The sequence below is a fragment of the Falco peregrinus genome, chromosome 3, assembly GCF_023634155.1.
Source record: "Falco peregrinus isolate bFalPer1 chromosome 3, bFalPer1.pri, whole genome shotgun sequence".
In the NCBI taxonomy this organism is placed as follows: domain Eukaryota; kingdom Metazoa; phylum Chordata; class Aves; order Falconiformes; family Falconidae; genus Falco; species Falco peregrinus.
In genome coordinates this window covers 117,549,615-117,566,676 of record NC_073723.1, presented here as the reverse complement: position 1 = coordinate 117,566,676, position 17,062 = coordinate 117,549,615, and the positions used below count along the sequence as shown (strand labels likewise).

At 45.2% G+C, this 17,062-nt stretch overlaps 2 protein-coding genes across 6 annotated transcripts; both read left to right on the top strand.

Moving 5' to 3' along the window:
- Positions 1–454: 454 nt before the first annotated feature.
- On the top strand, positions 455–7,318 carry LOC101919089 (zinc finger and BTB domain-containing protein 8A). Of its 4 annotated transcripts, XM_055800401.1 has the most exons (5): positions 455–598; positions 698–843; positions 1,961–2,928; positions 3,428–3,597; positions 4,008–7,318. In XM_055800401.1, the coding sequence occupies exons 3-5, from the start codon at positions 1,989–1,991 to the stop codon at positions 4,338–4,340; spliced, it is 1,443 nt and encodes a 480-aa protein (XP_055656376.1). In that variant the 5' UTR covers positions 455–598; positions 698–843; positions 1,961–1,988; the 3' UTR covers positions 4,341–7,318. The 4 variants fall into 4 exon arrangements, with proteins under 4 accessions (XP_055656376.1, XP_055656378.1, XP_055656375.1 ...); XM_055800403.1 differs by lacking the exon at positions 455–598 and having other exon boundaries at positions 609–843; positions 3,428–3,543; XM_055800400.1 differs by lacking the exon at positions 455–598 and having other exon boundaries at positions 609–843.
- A 1,719-nt stretch (positions 7,319–9,037) lies between these two features.
- On the top strand, positions 9,038–14,673 carry LOC101918811 (zinc finger and BTB domain-containing protein 8A-like). 2 transcript variants are annotated; one of them, XM_005239778.4, is made up of 5 exons: positions 9,038–10,727; positions 10,827–10,948; positions 11,933–12,920; positions 13,858–14,027; positions 14,285–14,673. In XM_005239778.4, the coding sequence occupies exons 3-5, from the start codon at positions 11,963–11,965 to the stop codon at positions 14,612–14,614; spliced, it is 1,458 nt and encodes a 485-aa protein (XP_005239835.3). In that variant the 5' UTR covers positions 9,038–10,727; positions 10,827–10,948; positions 11,933–11,962; the 3' UTR covers positions 14,615–14,673. The 2 variants fall into 2 exon arrangements, with proteins under 2 accessions (XP_005239835.3, XP_055656374.1); XM_055800399.1 differs by having other exon boundaries at positions 9,038–10,948.
- The last annotated feature ends 2,389 nt before the right edge of the window (positions 14,674–17,062 follow it).

Below are 17,062 nucleotides of genomic sequence, written 5' to 3'. Positions count from 1 at the left end.
ATACATATAAATTGAAAATAAAGAAATGTATACAATATACTGGGAGAATGTTTCTGACTATTAAAAGAAAGAGTGTTTGGATGTCTTTCCCATTTTGCTATAGGGGGGAAAGGATGGTAAATTGTTTCAAGATGGAATGTCTTAAGTTTGTGGAAGAGAAGGCTAAAAAGGACACAAAGGGCACAGTGAAGGCAGAATGGCTCCCATGGGAAAACAAAAATTTATGAGAAATAACGAGGGTGTCAAAAGCACAGAAAAGACTCTGGTGGTAAGAAGAGGAAGGAGAAAGATACCAAACTTCAAGTGAGAGAGGGTGAGAGGTTCAGGTACAGGGATTTCAGACACGTCTTTTTCAGAAGATCACAAATATGAAGAGAAAAATATCTTACATCCTCTTCTGAGGAAGCTCCAAAAGGAAAAAAAAAAAAAAAAAAAAAGATTTGGGTAATCAAGGCCTGTGCTACACCTATAGGTGTGAGAAGGCAGCATCTGGGGCACCACATCCCCTCCCAGGCAGCATGTGGGTGTGGGAAGAGGCGAGCGGCCCCGGCTGCAGGGCGATCCGGCAGAGGAAGCCGCTGGGCTGCGCCTGCAATCGGTGCGTTGCCCCTTTAATTGTGTCCCCAGCCCTCGGGCGTCTCTGTCCAACGCCCACGTCAGCAAATACCTTTTGTTTCTCTCACGTTCGGGCTTCCAGGGCTCGGGGCTGCGGGACCAGCGCGTCACCTCCAGCCACGGCGAGCCCCGACGCGGGGCCGGGGACCCCGCATCCACCGCCCGCTCCCCTCGGCTCAGCGACACCCGCCCCAGGACCAGCCGGTGAGCGGCGGCTCCAGCACGCCGGTAGGCCAGACAGGGCGTTGGGATCTGGGGGCGGAAAGGGCCCGGGAGGCGGCCTCGCTGCGAGGGTCGGGCGAGGGCCGGCGCCGGGCTCCGCAGTCCCCGCGGGCGCCGGGGTCCGTGCGCGCCGGCCCGCTGGCAGCTGCCCCCGAGAGCCGCTCGGTCCGCGGGCTGCACAGCGTCCTCGGCGGGCGCCATTTGCAGCCCCGGGCGCGGCTGGAAGGAGCCAGGCGCGGCAACAAAGGGCTGCGCGGGAGCGGGCGGCGGGGGGGCCGCAGCGGGGGGGCCGCGGCGGGGGCGCTGCCAGCGCGGGGAGGCGGCGGGCGGGGGCGGCCGGGGCCGGGGCGGGAGCGGCTGGGGCTGGGGCTGCGCCGGGCGCCCGGCAGCGGGCGGCGGCAGCGTGGCGGGGAGCTCCCGCGGAGCGGCACCAGGGCTGGGCTGGCGCGGGCGGCTGCGGGCTGCGCGCCCGGCGCGGCGCGGCGGAGGAGAGCGGCGGGGAGCTCGGGCGCGGTGGCGAGCGGGGGCGGTCGCCCGCGGGCCCCAGGCCGGGAGGCGCCTCCGCGCTTTGGCGGGCGGGTCCGGCGCCGTCGGGCGTCCCGGGCTGCCGCGGGCCGAGCGGCCAATTCGGGCGGGCGGGCGGGTGAGTGACGGCGGCCTCCGCCAATACGGGGGAAGCCCGGGCCGGGAGGGCTGCGGGGCGCTGCCGCCGAGTCCCGTCTCTGGTCCTGGCGGTGTGAGCCCGGCCGGGCCGGGGCGGTGCGGAGCCGCCAGCTCCCGGCGCGGAGCCGGGCCTCGGCCGCAGCAGCTGGAGGGCTGCCCGCCGCACCGGGCACTGGCAGGCGGCTGCCAGCGGGTCGCACACATCCACCCGGTATCCCTGGGACGGGATGCCCGTCGCTGTAGCTCGCACGTGTCTGCCAAGTAATGTGCACCGATTCGGCTCTCGCATCACTCTTCTTGGGAAAAGAGTGTATGGTTGTGCATACTGTAATTTCAATGCATTCATAGATTCAAATAATTAAGATTATTTGTGAAGATCTCTGTAAAATTGGGCCTGACATCTTTGGCTGAGTTGAATTGAGGCTGAAGTCAAGAATAATTATTTTCTTTATTTTTTTAGACTGACGCTTCATTGCATTTTTTCTGGAATGGAGATTTCTTCTCACCAGTTTCACCTCTTGCAGCAACTAAATGAGCAGCGCAGGCAGGACTTGTTCTGCGACTGCAATATCCTGGTGGAGGGCAAGGTCTTCAAAGCACATCGCAATGTGCTGTTTGCCAGCAGCGGCTATTTCAAAATGCTCCTCTCGCAGAGCTCGAAGGAGACGAGTCAGTCGACAACAGCTACTTTCCAGGCATTTTCTCCTGACACATTTACAGTTATTCTAGATTTTGTGTATTCAGGCAAACTGTCCCTCACTGGTCAAAATGTCATTGAAGTCATGTCGGCTGCTAGCTATCTTCAGATGACCGATGTTATCAGCGTGTGTAAAACGTTCATTAAGTCATCGCTGGACATCAGTGAGAAGGAGAAGGATCGCTACTTCAGTCTGTCAGACAAAGATGTAAATTCAAACGGGGTGGACCGATCTTGCTTGTACAACACCGGCTGGAGGGCAGAAAGCAGCCCGCCGCATTCACACTTGAGTTCAGACCAAGGGACATGTATGATGGGTGGAAACTCTTGGAGCAATTTCAGCTACTATCCAACTTCTCAAAGAAATGCCCAGCAGCAGCTGTCCAAACATGAGCAACGGCAGGATTCCGTAAAGAAATCCCGGCACCTGGGACTGCAGCAGCCTTCTGACATTCCTCACTATAAATCAAGCAAACTGGAGGACAGGGCTGCTGAGCCCACTGGCCATATTGCTCAGTCTGAGGAGCAAGTTCAGATCGAACCAGAAGTTGAATCCCCTCATGTGGGGTACCAGTACAGCCAAGGGTCCGACGTGATGCCAAGGAGCTTGGCTGTGTCACAGCAGGAGCATGAATCACCCCGTTCTTCCAGTAAATCGAAGTCTTCAAAAGCTGATGAGCAGTACACGAGCATGCCCTCGATCCTGGGTGTCATGGGAAGCTGGGCTGAAGGTAAGTTTGTTTTGATCCTGTGGGCGCACAGTCATCTGCAAGTTGGCTGTTCTGTCCTTGAGAAAATGTGCTTTACTGAACGAGCGTACAGTTGCAAAAAAGACATCTGTATTGCCCAGAAATGGAAGTTTGGAAAGTTGGTAACTCTTTATTTTTGAATAATTTTGACTTACTGAAGTAGCTGGTTTACTAAAACTAGCCTTTCAAAATACATAATGTTCAGTGTCTACGGCTTTGCCTTGCACTTTTAAGTTAATATCGTTTGGGATGGTTTTGTGCTCTTTTTAATATAGCTGACAGTCCCCTCCTTTTGTTGCACTCTTGTGTAATTTACAGGAAAACAGAAGATATTTGTGCTTGGAAAGACCTATGATGTTATTTTTTTAATAGAAGTGATTTGCTGTTCTGCTTACAGAATGCCTTTTCCTAGAGCATTACATGACTAGACGTGTTATGACTTAATTAACTTATTTTTTTAAATCACATTATATTCTAACAGATGATCTGCCCAGGATGAGGTTCAAGTGCCCGTTCTGCACTCATGTGGTGAAAAGAAAAGCAGACCTAAAGCGTCACCTTCGCTGTCATACAGGAGAGCGCCCTTACCCTTGTGAGGCATGTGGGAAAAGATTTAGCAGGCTAGATCACCTAAGTAGCCATTTTCGAACAGTATGTATTTTTAGTAACTGCATGATTTGTTTAATGTGTAAATCTCTCAGTGTACTTAAATACAGCACAAGTGTATCTGGTTGATATATTGAATCCCGTAAAGAAGAGGTAATAGAAAATTAATTTGGTTTTGTTGAAGTCAATTTGAAGCATAATTTGTATGAAAGGGGATGGATTTCTTTGTTAATTGATGGCTCGCAAAGGTACTGCTCTGTGCAAGTCCTGTAACAGCTTAAGAGGGCAATTACAGCGTCCATGATAGTTTAATTTTTAACATTTGAATGCTGTCTCTCAAAATGAGTTACTGCTACCATTTGATGCTACTCCAGCCATACTTTTTGCCATCTTAAAAGACACTTCTTTGTGGATAATTATCAAATCTATTAATTTTGATTTTCCCATTTTCCCAGATTCATCAGGCTTGTAAGCCTGTCTGCAGAAAATGTAAACGCCACGTGACTGAGCTGACAGGACAAGTGGTCCAAGAGGGGACGAGACGTTACAGACTCTGTAATGAGTGTTTGGCTGAAGCTGGTATAGACAGTATTCGCATTGACTTGGAGGCTGAAGCACCCCTTGAATTTCCACAAGATGGGGATAAGGATTCCAGGTGGCACTATGGGGAAGACAACAGATCAGACGTGGAGATTGTGGAGGATGGGTCAACAGACTTGGTCATTCAGCAAGTTGATGACAGTGAGGATGAAGCGGACGAAAAGGAAGTAAAACCAAATATTAGGTAGTTGCAAGACAAGAAGTAGGAATTTCGCATAAGAGGGAGAATGTACTGTCTTGACCATATGCCCTCCACCAGCCTGTTGTTAAGCATACAAAGACATACTGGTTTCTCTTGGACAGGTCCAGACTTGCATGTATTTATGGACATGCCATTGAGTCCATTCTGAGTTTTGTTATGAGAATACCCATGCTTTGCTTCATTAGAAATAATCCATCCTTAAGTGAAATAATGGATGAATAAGGAACTGAAGTATTACATGGATAACTTTTTATAGTAGACAGTGCGTCACTTCAAAACCTCTTTCAAGGGAGTGAGATCTAAATACTTTAAAAAACAAAAAAGTCACGCAGCACTGTAAATTGCCCACTTGTTAAACTTGTAGAGATGTAGGGTTTGTATGTGTTATCATTTGTCGATAAAGTATAAATACCCCACACAGCAGAATATCCACGTCTCTTCAGGATTCAGAAATTAAGATAATCTTCCACAAAATTTCATGAAGTCTTCGTATTATGATAAGGAAAAAAGGCAGCTAATTAAGAAAAAGCATATAAAATGTTTTAGCACATTCATCTGGAAAAGCACTTTCTTGTAAAATTTATTAGAATAAGGAGATTCTTTAGCAGGTCATTCATTCAAGACCAGTTTCTTTACAAGAAAATAAACACAGAGATACTAGTCCTAGTCAACACATCAGAAAGAAAATTATTACAAATATGAATCGTTAGTTGATGTCAGTAGATGTTTCATTCATTCTGAAAACTGGGAACTCAGACTGGGCTATGGTTTAATAAGCATTAGTAAAATTCTCTCTCTCTCTTTTTTTTTTTTTTTTTTTTCCCCTTAAAAACCTCTCAAAAATGCCAGGCTGACATGACTGGTAATTCTGCATCCACAGCATTGCCAATGGCAGCGTCAGCTTCTCCACACCAACGTGAAGGAAACAATCCTTCCAAAGTTACTTCAGCTGTTGTTTTCTCTCTTTGTCCCGTTTTATTTATATAGCACATTATCTGGCACAATAACAGTGCCAGAACAATTTGTACAGTATATATACTATATCATTAGAAGCGGAACTGATGAGATTTTTCCATCTGAAACCATTGACTACTCCTGTTTGTATTGACCTGTACTCACTTTAAACTGATGAGTTTTAAGATGGAGTCATTATCAATTTATGTATTCCCAGAATCATTCGGTCACCAAGAGAATACATTTTAACCTTTTTCAGTCTGTACTATATGCCAACGAGAATAAGATGTACTGGAAGTCCTAGACACCATATTTCTGTAATTTTGCCTACAATTAGACTACAGGAGATGGATGACTTAATGGTGAAGAAAGTTTACTTCTGTAACAAAGTAAGCCACTTTGTTTTGTTACTTAGTTAGTTTATCTTGACCAGCACTTGACCAGGACAGGAGCAGAAGTATGCACCTGGAGTGCTTTTACTCTGCATTTTCTTAGACAGACCTGAGTATTAATACAGTCTTCATCCTGCAATCACTGAACTCAGTGGGTATAGGCTTAAGCTTAGAATTTTTTTTTTCCTCTTTTTACAACTTTGTAAGCATGTTTGGCTGAAACCAGGGATTAACTACAGAACAATCCCATATATATATATATATACACTATATAATCTCTTTCCCAGGGACAGCTAAAAAGTCACTGTTTTCTTTTTATTTGTGTAAAAACTGTATAGCCTTATTAGTATCATCATTACCAGAGAGTGCAGCATTTTCATTCCGGGCTGCAGATGGCCAGCCTACAGGTCTCTTAAATGACAGCTCAGGTGCTTCCTACTAAGTTCACAGCATAAGCATTAAGTGCCCTTCCCCTCAATGTTGCAGGCTCTCAAGAAGCAGCCTGCTTGTATGTTCTAAGGAGATCAGAAGTGGTGTTTCATTTTTACTAAAGTTATCATCCATTGGCTTAGACTTGGGGAGGTGCATGGAAGGAGGAACTTACAAAACTTTCTGATCACCCATATAAAAACATCTTTTCCGAATGAAACTTATACTTGCCTCGATTTTATGTTACTCTTTGGTCAGCAGTCCACGAAGTCAACTTGATGTGAAAACAGCTGGTTAATTTCTTGGAGCTTATTACTCCTAAAATGCATATTATTAAATGGCTAAGAAATATTCCTGAGCAACCTTAACTAAATCAAATATAGAACAAAGAAATCTATAAAAGAATATGGAATGACTTCGATCAAATTTCAAGAGAAAATGCTTGCTGAAATCAGATTTCATAGATTTTTCCATTTCCCTTTACATTAAACAGTATGCACAATAAATTCTAGGTATCAGTGCCTGCTGTACCAGAATACAAAGTGGCTGGGATTAGTCTCTGTGTGTGTTTGGGGATGGATTAAGGGGAGGGGAAAATAAATTGTCATTCTAGGCCCGAAATCTTACCTGCCATCTGTAAAGGTGAGACTATTAAGTGTTTCTTAATAGTGGGGGCGTTTTTAGGAGCAACACTATTTTTGGATCAATACTCAATCTAATTAGATGCCATAAATCTAAGAATACTGAGGACCAGATGCTTCAGAAAAAAGATGTGAAGTGGCTATAAATGGGCAAGGGGAACAACCTATCCATGTGAAGACATTTACTTTTTAAATATAGGCAGATTAATTGTTGATTTGCCTGGCAAATAAGGGTTTATACTGGTTTTATATGTTATTGTTATTCGTAGTAGCATAACTAGATATCTGTAGTAATTTTTGAAGTACCTTATTAAGCTTGGAGTTTTAGCTCAACTGCGATTCCCACAGGTCAATTATGTTTTGTATTTTAAAGACGTTACCATTTTTACATTTGTTGCCTTAATTTCAGTTGTTCCCTTATTTTTGTATTGCAAGACGAGATAAATGTTAAGTGCCTTCTATTTTCTACGTCCTTCATTTTACATAGCCTGTCATATATTTTGCTTGTTTTTCTCTAAATGAAAGTAATCCTGTTTGTTTTCTTCTCATCTTCTTGCATCGCCTCTGATGATTGTCGTCTTCATGTTTCTGTTAGGATCATATACCGCTCATTAGCAGAAGTAACATTTTCTTTCTTTTCAAGGAGGAAAGTAAAGACCATATAGGGTTCCCACAGAATTTAAATTCCCTGACAATTAACTGATGTGAATGTGTTGCTTTTAGAACTTTGTCAGGTTACAAGATTGGGTTTTTTTTATTTAAAAAAACGCTGATTTTATCCTTAAATGCTAGAGAAGGCTGTATGGAACTGTATTGACGTCTACTAATAGAGGTTTAAGTTGTAGTGCAGCATTGGAATGGGCTATTCAGAAAGCAGCCTCAGAGATGGTTGTCCTTGAAGGTGTTCAAGACTTGGCTAGACAGAGCCATGGCTGATCTCATCTGGATCTGATCTTGGGCTGGCTGCCTTCCTGCTGGAGGTGGGACTAGAGACATTCACAGCTCCCCTATGACCAACAGTTTTGTAATTCCTCTCAAATTGGGGTTTGCTTTTTATTATTATTTTTGCCTTGTACTTCTTTCATCTTCATGTTGCTCTGACTGCTCTTAAATACTACTTCTTAATGCACGTTTTGATTATTCACTGGTTTTCAGTACATCAGCCTCTCATCACTTGCTTTTCCATGCCTTGTTTCATCTGACTAACATTGGAGGGATGTCCACTTCAAGAGACATTCCTCTTTGTATACCTCTCGTTACTTTCTGTGCAATCCTAACATCTGTCCTTTGCTCTCCGCTGTCACTGAAAGCCTGCCTCTTGGGGACATGGTTTAGTGGTAGATTTGGCAGTGCTTGGTTAATGGTTGGACTTGATCTTAAAAGGTCTTTTCCAACCTGAACAATTCTATGATTCTGTGATTCTTTTTGCTTGGCTTGTGTTTATCATAGTGTTCACAAAACCACAGTCAAGAGTGAAGACACAGATTCATCATTCTCTGTTTAGTGTCGCACATTTATTTTCTGTCCTTATTTTCTGATAATTATCTTGCCATCCTTTCAAAGGCTAAAACACTGAATTAAAATTTTTTTTTTTTCACCCTTTTCAGGTATTTCTTATAGAATTCTACCTGCTACATAAACCTATGACTTTATTAGTTTTTCTCCTTCACATCATATCCCATTATTTTGTTTTCCATTAAATTATCTAAACTTCTGTGTTTACTATCCCCCAAAATGACACTTGTCCTTATCTTAAAGGTTCAACTGTGGGGGTTTTTTGTTTGGGTTTTTTTTCCAAAATTAATAATTTAAAAAAGCAGACCCCCCGAAACAACCTCAGAATGAATCTCCCTTTCCAACCTTTTGGTATATATTCTATTCCAGTTCTAAAGAATTGAGATTTAAAAAAAAAAAAAGAAAAAAAAAGGCAAAAATATTTAGCGTGAGCTTTGAAAATATCTGTAAGCCCAGAGATCTCTAGCAGAGGACTGACACTGCTGCATGTATCATCCTTCCTTCACTCCTGGCTCTTCAGAAGAAATACTCCACCCTCCAGGATTTTGGGATCCCCCTCCATTTCTCAGTAACTTAGGAAAAAAAAAAGAAGTATCTGTTGGATATTAAATTATGGAACATACTTCTTCCCTGAAGCATCTGGTCACTATCAGAGGTTATCCTATTACCTAGCAATGCCAATGTCTACTTATATTTTGGTCTCTTAGTCTGCAGAAATACTTGGCTTTGAACTTCAGATCGCCTACACAGGGGCTAATAGCACTATCTTCAGCCCCGTTTATTATTTACGTGGACCTTGGTTTAGCTGAAAAATGCCTGACCTACCAACTGGCTCCAGCTGAGCCAATGACTGTGCCCAGACCCCAGGATCCCCCTCTAGCAATCAGCATCTGTCAGCACAACAACAGTGCTAGGTAGTTGAATGTTTATCTAAAACCTTAACTGCTGGGGGCTAGTGGAGTTGAGATTTGCATTGAGGATTACAGCTAAACTTGTTTAGTTGGATTTATCCTAGAAAAAGGCTTTTTAAAATTATATTTTAATCGAAGCTTTGAGGCTAAAGATAGTGCCAGTCAGACTGGAATAAGCACGTGTGTTTAGAGTTTTATTTAATGCATTTACAAATTCGTAAGGAACTACTTCAGTGGACTGCTGAGGCCAGTATCTATGTAATCTGGTCAAGCTGGCAGTGGGGACTTCTAACCATTTGCAAGACAGAGAAATGTAAAATATAATCCAGAGAGTCCAAATAATTAATTCTGTATTTTATTGTTTCTACATTAATAAGTACAGTAGAATTGTATGAGTAGTTGAGTGTTCTAGTACAGACATTCCAACACTTGCTTCTTAATTTTTCTGGAACATTGGTGAAAGTCAGAAATCAATTTAAAGGTTGCTGTTAATTGGAAGACAACGTGTATGAGAATGAAGTAGCAGAGGAAAAATTCTCTAATTCTGCCCAAAAGGTTGAGTTTTGAAGAAAAGGATCTTAAAATCATCCAGCCTGTGCCTCCAGACTTTCAGTGTAATTTTCCCATTAGGTATAAATCTATACCAACAGTCTGTATGTCTGTTGAGTGACGGCTATAATAATGATGGCTGATAAGCCACTAAGCTAAGCTTATAATGCCATTTAGTTAAGTATTTTCTATACTGTTCAAGTTAAAACAACCTCCCACACTGGAGTTAGCATAACCATTCATCATATTTAACTCTTGAAATGCACCAAGGCATCTTTTTTGGTACATCCAGAATTTTAAACAGTAGCAGCGCAGAACAAAGAACTTTAAGGAAAAACTGGGAGGAGTGGACAGAAAAAAATTCTGTATCTTGGCTTAGCTATTGTACTAAATTAAATACTAATGAAGTTCTCTGCCACGCTCCAACTTCACACTTTTTACTGTGCAAGTGGGAACTCTGCTTTTACCATGTTCTGAGCCTGCTTTGAGGAAAGGCCTGTAGCAGATGACTTGCTGAGGTCCCTTCTCAAAATTATTCAATGATTTCAAGGAACAAGACTGAAAGTGGCTCATCTTCTAACAGGCACAGGATTGAAAGTGTCTTGTCTTCCAACGGGCATCCCACTTTGATTTTCAACACAGAAGGGAAAAGAAGGACAATCTGTGGCATTGCACTCCTACTTGCAGTACTTTGGTTTAGGATTATCTCCATTGCCAGAATACAAAACTTACTGGCTATACAAATGCTGCTATATTGAGTAATGTAATAGATCCTATGGCACAGAACTAGAGATATTTCCCATTCAGGTGGCACCTTCCTACCACATACAAAGATCCCCAGACTGGCCTTTTAACAGTAACAACGCATTGTCCGCGGTGAGGCAGTGGGCCTCCCGGGCAGCATGTGGGTGTGGGAAGAGGCGAGCGGCCCCGGCTGCAGGGCGATCCGGCAGAGGAAGCCGCTGGGCTGCGCCTGCAATCGGTGCGTTGCCCCTTTAATTGTGTCCCCAGCCCTCGGGCGTCTCTGTCCAACGCCCACGTCAGCAAATACCTTTTGTTTCTCTCACGTTCGGGCTTCCAGGGCTCGGGGCTGCGGGACCAGCGCGTCACCTCCAGCCACGGCGAGCCCCGACGCGGGGCCGGGGACCCCGCATCCACCGCCCGCTCCCCTCGGCTCAGCGACACCCGCCCCAGGACCAGCCGGTGAGCGGCGGTTGTGCTGTACATAGCGACAGGGCTGAAGGCGGCTGGGAGCGGGCTGCTGCCGGGACGGCGCCGGGCTCCGCAGTCCCCGCGGGCGCCGGGGTCCGTGCGCGCCGGCCCGCTGGCAGCTGCCCCCGAGAGCCGCTCGGTCCGCGGGCTGCACAGCGTCCTCGGCGGGCGCCATTTGCAGCCCCGGGCGCGGCTGGAAGGAGCCAGGCGCGGCAACAAAGGGCTGCGCGGGAGCGGGCGGCGGGGGGGCCGCAGCGGGGGCGCTGCCAGCGCGGGGAGGCGGCGGGCGGGGGCGGCCGGGGCCGGGGCGGGAGTGGCTGGGGCTGCGCCGGGCGCCCGGCAGCGGGCGGGGAGCTCCCGCGGAGCAGCACCGGGGCTGGGCTGGGCTGGCGCGGGCGGAGGGGAGCGGCGGGGAGCGGGGGCGGCTGCCCGCGGGGCCCGGGCCGGGAGGCGCCTCCGCGCTTTGGCGGGCGGGTCCGGCGCCGTCGGGCGTCCCGGGCTGCCGCGGGCCGAGCGGCCAATTCGGCCGGGCGAGCGAGTGAGTGACGGCGGCCTCCGCCAATACCGGGGCAGCCCGGGCCGGGAGGGCTGCGGGGCGCTGCCGCCGCCCCGTGTGCGGGCCCGCTGCGCTCCGGCGGATGCAGCCCCACAGCGGACCGGCCCCGGGCACGCACTTGCCAGCAGCGCTCTCCCCGCGGCACAAGGGCCCACTCGCAGTCTGTGAGCCATTCACGTCTTCATCGATGTAATATTAATTCTTCCAGGATATGCCATAACCCTGCCAAGGCATCTTTGCACCTCTTCTAGAGTTTTAAGTTTCTTCTCTCACCTTGTTTATGCGGGGTAGCGGTTGCAGGGAGCTTGGAGATAAACATGCCTGATTTTGATGTTTTTAAAAATAGAGCTCATCTCTTTAAAGCAGGATTCCCTAACATCAGTTTAGATTGTCATGGTTGTACTTGTTTTTTACTTTAGAGCACGCCTTCCTCTGCCTCCCTGACTGGAATGGAGATTTCTTCCCATCAGTTCCACCTCCTAGAGCAGCTGAACGAACAGCGTAAGCAAGACTTGTTCTGCGACTGCAATATCCTGGTGGAGGGCAAGGTCTTCAAAGCACATCGCAATGTGCTGTTTGCCAGCAGCGGCTATTTCAAAATGCTCCTCTCGCAGAGCTCGAAGGAGACGAGTCAGCCAACAATAGCGACATTTGAGGTCTTCTCTCCAGAGACATTTATGGTCATCCTGGACTTCGTGTATTCAGGCATATTGTCTTTAACTGGCCAGAATGTGATCGAAGTAATGTCAGCTGCTAGCTATCTGCAGATGACAGACATTCTTAATGTCTGTAAGACATTCATTAAGTCCTCGCTGGATATTAATGAAAAGGAAAAGGATCATTACCTCAGCCTTTCGGCCAAAAGTACAAACAGTGAACCTGCCCACCCGTCTCTTTATCGGTCAAGAAGGAAAGCAAAGAGCAACCCCAAGCGTTCCTATTCGATCCCGGATGAAAAGGCTAATACGGTGAATGAAAACTCCTGGAGTAGCTACAGCAGCTACCTGTCCTCACAGGTGATTCTGCAGCGGGCAGAAACACAGCTAGCAAAAAGAGGCAGAAAACAGGGCTCGGCAAGAAAGCGCCGAAAACACCTAGGGCTGTCACAGACCCGCGATTTTGCGCAGTATAAATCAAACAAAGTTGAGCGGGCCAGCGGAGGTTGCAGTGCCTCAGATTCCAGCCACATCTCTCGGGTTAGAGAGGAGGTTGAATTTGATGCCGAGAATGATGTCGATCATGATGATTACGGATATAATCATGAATCAGAAGTGATACCGAAGAGGTGGTCTGTGGCTCAGCTAGAACAAGAACTTTCAAGAACTCCCGAGTTCATGGAATTAAAGGCAGAAGAACTGTACACCTCAATGCCTACAATTTTAGGTGTAATGAGTAGTTGGAATGAAGGTAAAAAATACATATGGTTTTGCAAAGTTTGTCTTTATCTGGAAGAATTCAGATGATCTTTTTGAGAGAATTTGTATGGCTACAGAAAAACCAAAACGATGGCTAGACTTGCAGGTTATTTATCTGCTCTATGCTAATATCTAACAAAATTAGAGACGTTGAAGCCAGAACAGGGCATGAGAATTGGAAGCAGAGAGCTTGCCCCAGGTATTCTGTAAAGTTAAAGCAATACATGCCAGATTTATTTGGACCCAAGCAGAGTTTAATGAAGCCTCAAGAACTGTAATTGAATTGGGGACCTGAAGGACTGAATTTCTCTCGTGAGATCCCCAGTACCAAGCAGTAATAGAGGCATTCAACCTAAATTCACTAGAGAAGGTCCCGTCACTGGCAGGATGCTGCATTTCCATTAAGGTCCAACCCAGCCCAAACTCGGTGACTCTCTAGCCACACTACATAAAGCATCTAAGCTCTTGACGGACTGACAGCACATGCCTGAGATGGTGGAATAAAGTTGACAGGTGTATTCTTATGTGCATTGCTTTGGAAACTAACGTACCTGTATTATATTATAATTGCCTATTTTTAAGACTGTGGTCGGTCATCCTAGTATATTACATAGAAATTATAAATGTCAAAGCTATGAACTGTTAGCTGATGGAAAAGTCAGATGTGATGACTATCTAAAATAGCTATGTATTTATGATCATCTGTACGTCTAAAAAATACCCCGAGTAAGAAAGAATACACTATCAAATGGCCATTTCACATGTTCTATAAGAAACACTGTTTTGGGGTATTATATTTTGGGGTTTTTCCTATTTAGCGACAGACCAGGGGAAAAATGAACTGCTGCTTATTTAAGCTGAAAAATAATCATACTACATAAAGAAAGACTACTGCTATTTGTCATTATACCTGTATTTCTCTATAACAGATGACCTACCTCGGATGCGGTTCAAATGCCCCTTCTGCACACACACGGTGAAACGACGCGCAGACCTCAAGCGTCATCTTCGGTGTCACACAGGGGAGCGACCATACCCCTGCGAAGCATGTGGGAAAAGGTTCACCCGGCTGGAGCATTTACGTAACCACTTCCAAACGGTACGCCATTTCAGTTGGAGGTTCAGCCTAGAAAAAAAAACCACCACAGGATTTCATTGGTACCAGCTGTTTGGTCATTTCCAGAACTAATACCAGAAAAGCTTCCTAGCTGCACATCAACTTTAGTTATTATTTAAATCAACAAATTGTATTTTAAATTTTAATATTTTTTTTAAGAATGATTCAGTGAATTTATTTTCCTAAAAAAATCTGCTTTTGGATGAACACTGACATTTTCAAATTTTAAATCTCTTTAGATACATCAAGCTGGCAAACTGATCTGCAGAAAATGCAAGCGTCACGTAACTGAACTAACAGGATGTGTTGTTCAGCAAGGAACAAGACGCTACAGACTGTGCCATAAATGTCTAGCAGAAACTAATTTTGACAGCATCCCTGATGATTTAGATGGAGGACATTCTCCTGTCTCCTCCACGGGAAACAAACGTCCCAAATGGGCTTTGGAGGAGGAACAGAAATCAGATGAAGAGACATTGGAGGAGGAACCGTATAACTTGGTTGTCCGACACGTTAATGATGATACTCCAGATGAGGTAGATGAAAAGGTGAAACCAAATCTTAGGTAGATACATTTGTGTATTTGTTACTGTTGTATTCAAGATTAAATTACTTGTGTCCAACTAAAGCTGGTTTATTACTTTCATTAAAATTAAATATTGCTAAAATTCTATTACAAGAAGCAAAATCTGGACTACAGTCAAATTGTTTTGTACTTACAGATATGCAACAGTGTAACTGTTTATAAATATCATCCAGAAAGTGCTTATTATCTGGAAACTATTTAGAAGAATCGGTTTATATTTCATCAAAGACTTGCTCAGAGCTCCTCTTCATAATGAAACCGTGAACCAATTTACAGTTCTACAAAGACTCTATATTACATAGATTTTTAAAAATCGAGTTTGCTAGTTTGCCTTGAAAAAGTCTTACTAAAGTAAGCAGCTAAGAAATGTAAATCACATTTTTGTTGACACTGTAATTAACATGTATATACACTTCAGAAACTTGGTAAGAAAGGAGTGAAGAAAACAAGTGGAATTCTTCCTGCTGAAGAACCTATTTACAAGAGCTTTGTTTTCTGAGTTGAGGTTACTGCTTTTTATAGTTCAGAAACGCATGATTAGTTTTAAAGAATACACACAGCCATACAGAGTAGAATAGTGAACAGAGCATCTGTAGTGCACTTGGATAGTAGAAGTTTGCCTTTTCAGATATGCAGTGGTTTTGTACTGTGAATTTTAAAGAAAGATACACTAACGTGGTTCTAAGGAAATAAAAGTGAAATCACTGGAAGTACAGTTGTCAGGTTTTTTCCATTTTTTTTTTTTTCAGGGCTGGTGCAAGATTTGCTTAAACTCCTGTTTATCTTATGCTAAGGTAATAAAAGAGGACAAGTCCCTTTAATTTCAGTGGGACATTGGTGACTTAGATCATGGATCTACTCTAGAAAGGCTTTGCTGCTTGTATAAACTTGGGATGCTTAACGGCTGCTTGTTTGTAAGGGCAATTTCCCTTAGTGGTTAAGCAACCTTTGTAATTCTGGAGTCTCTTCAGCTTTTTATAGTAATTTTTTTCTCAGTCATTTGGGTCAGAGGACCTCCACTTGCTAGAGAAACTGAAAATGCTCAGTACTAAAATGATTAAAAAACAATCTCAGGGAGAATGGAAGAAACATTCTGCCCGAGAGCAGAGAATGGCATTCCCAGTAGGTACTCTGATAAAGAGCCACTGTTTGGTCTCATGTCTCATTTCATGCTATGTTTCCTTTCCTGTTAGCAGAATCTGTAGCCTGAGGTTACTGCTGGGCAAGCAAAACCTCCCTGTAGAGAATTTGAGAACAGCCATATTGATTCACATTAAGGTTCTCCCTGTCTCCAATAGCTGCCATTAACAGATACCCAGGGAAAAGCGAGAACAGGGCAAGCCTGTATAGGAATTCCCTCATGCTCTCCCAGACTCCAGCCATTTTCAGTTCAAGGGATTTTCTTAACTTGGGATTTGTAAACTTAGTAACCACCAGCGCACGTCCTCTCCAAGCACTTCACCACTCTACCCTTAAAGTCATATACATTTCTTGCATCAATAGTGTTCTTTGGCAAATTCCTCCACAAGTCCAGTACACCCTGCAAGTCCCATCTCCTCTCCTCATCTCTCATCTAGAACAGCCACCACGACATCTAACTGATCCTACAGAGACACAAGCCAACTCACTACAGAACTCGCTCAATTAACTGCAAGAAAAGGAAGGGTTTGTAGTTTCAGCATGATTTTTAATTAACCACTTTCAGGTAGTTAATTATCTCAGTGGGCCGCAGCTCAGTCAGAGACTACAGCCAACCACAGGGCTCCTGTAATGCACTGGGAGCACAGGACTCAGAACTTAAAACCTCGCACTCCCACAGCTGAGGAAATGGAATAAGGTGAATTGAAGGCTTGTGTTATAGTACATACAATAAATATTGGAAAAAAAAATATTCTAACACTTACTTATGTTGATTCCAAATTTTTTTCTAGCAAGTTCCTGTCAGCATTTCTAAAAGCAGAGTCTTTACTGCGTTGCTAACAGCCTGTGACTGATAGTGCACACAGGGTATCCACGCACTTTTATAAAGTTAAATTCTAACTACATAAATTTCTCTTGTCCCGTTTATAGAGGGCTGGGCCAGAGGAAAGCCTGGCCTGGGCAGTGCCCGCGCCTACCTCCCCGCCGCCAGCTGCCGCCTCAGCTCTGCAGAGAACAAAGCCCCCTCAACTCGACGCCTGATTGGCTAATCCCCGTCGCCTGACGCAGCCAGCCAATGAGGGGCGGTAGCCGCGCAGTGCGCGGGCAAAGGGCAGCAGGGCCCGGCCGCCATGACAGTCGCCGCCCGCGGCTGCGGCTGTGCCGAGGGCGGTCCCGGGATCCTCCGTCCCGGGCGGGCCTGGTCTCGCTCCTCCTCCACAGTACTGCCATCTCCTGCCTGTCGCCGTCTTGGGCATATGCTGGAGGCCAGGGGCTCCTGAGAAGAGAAGGA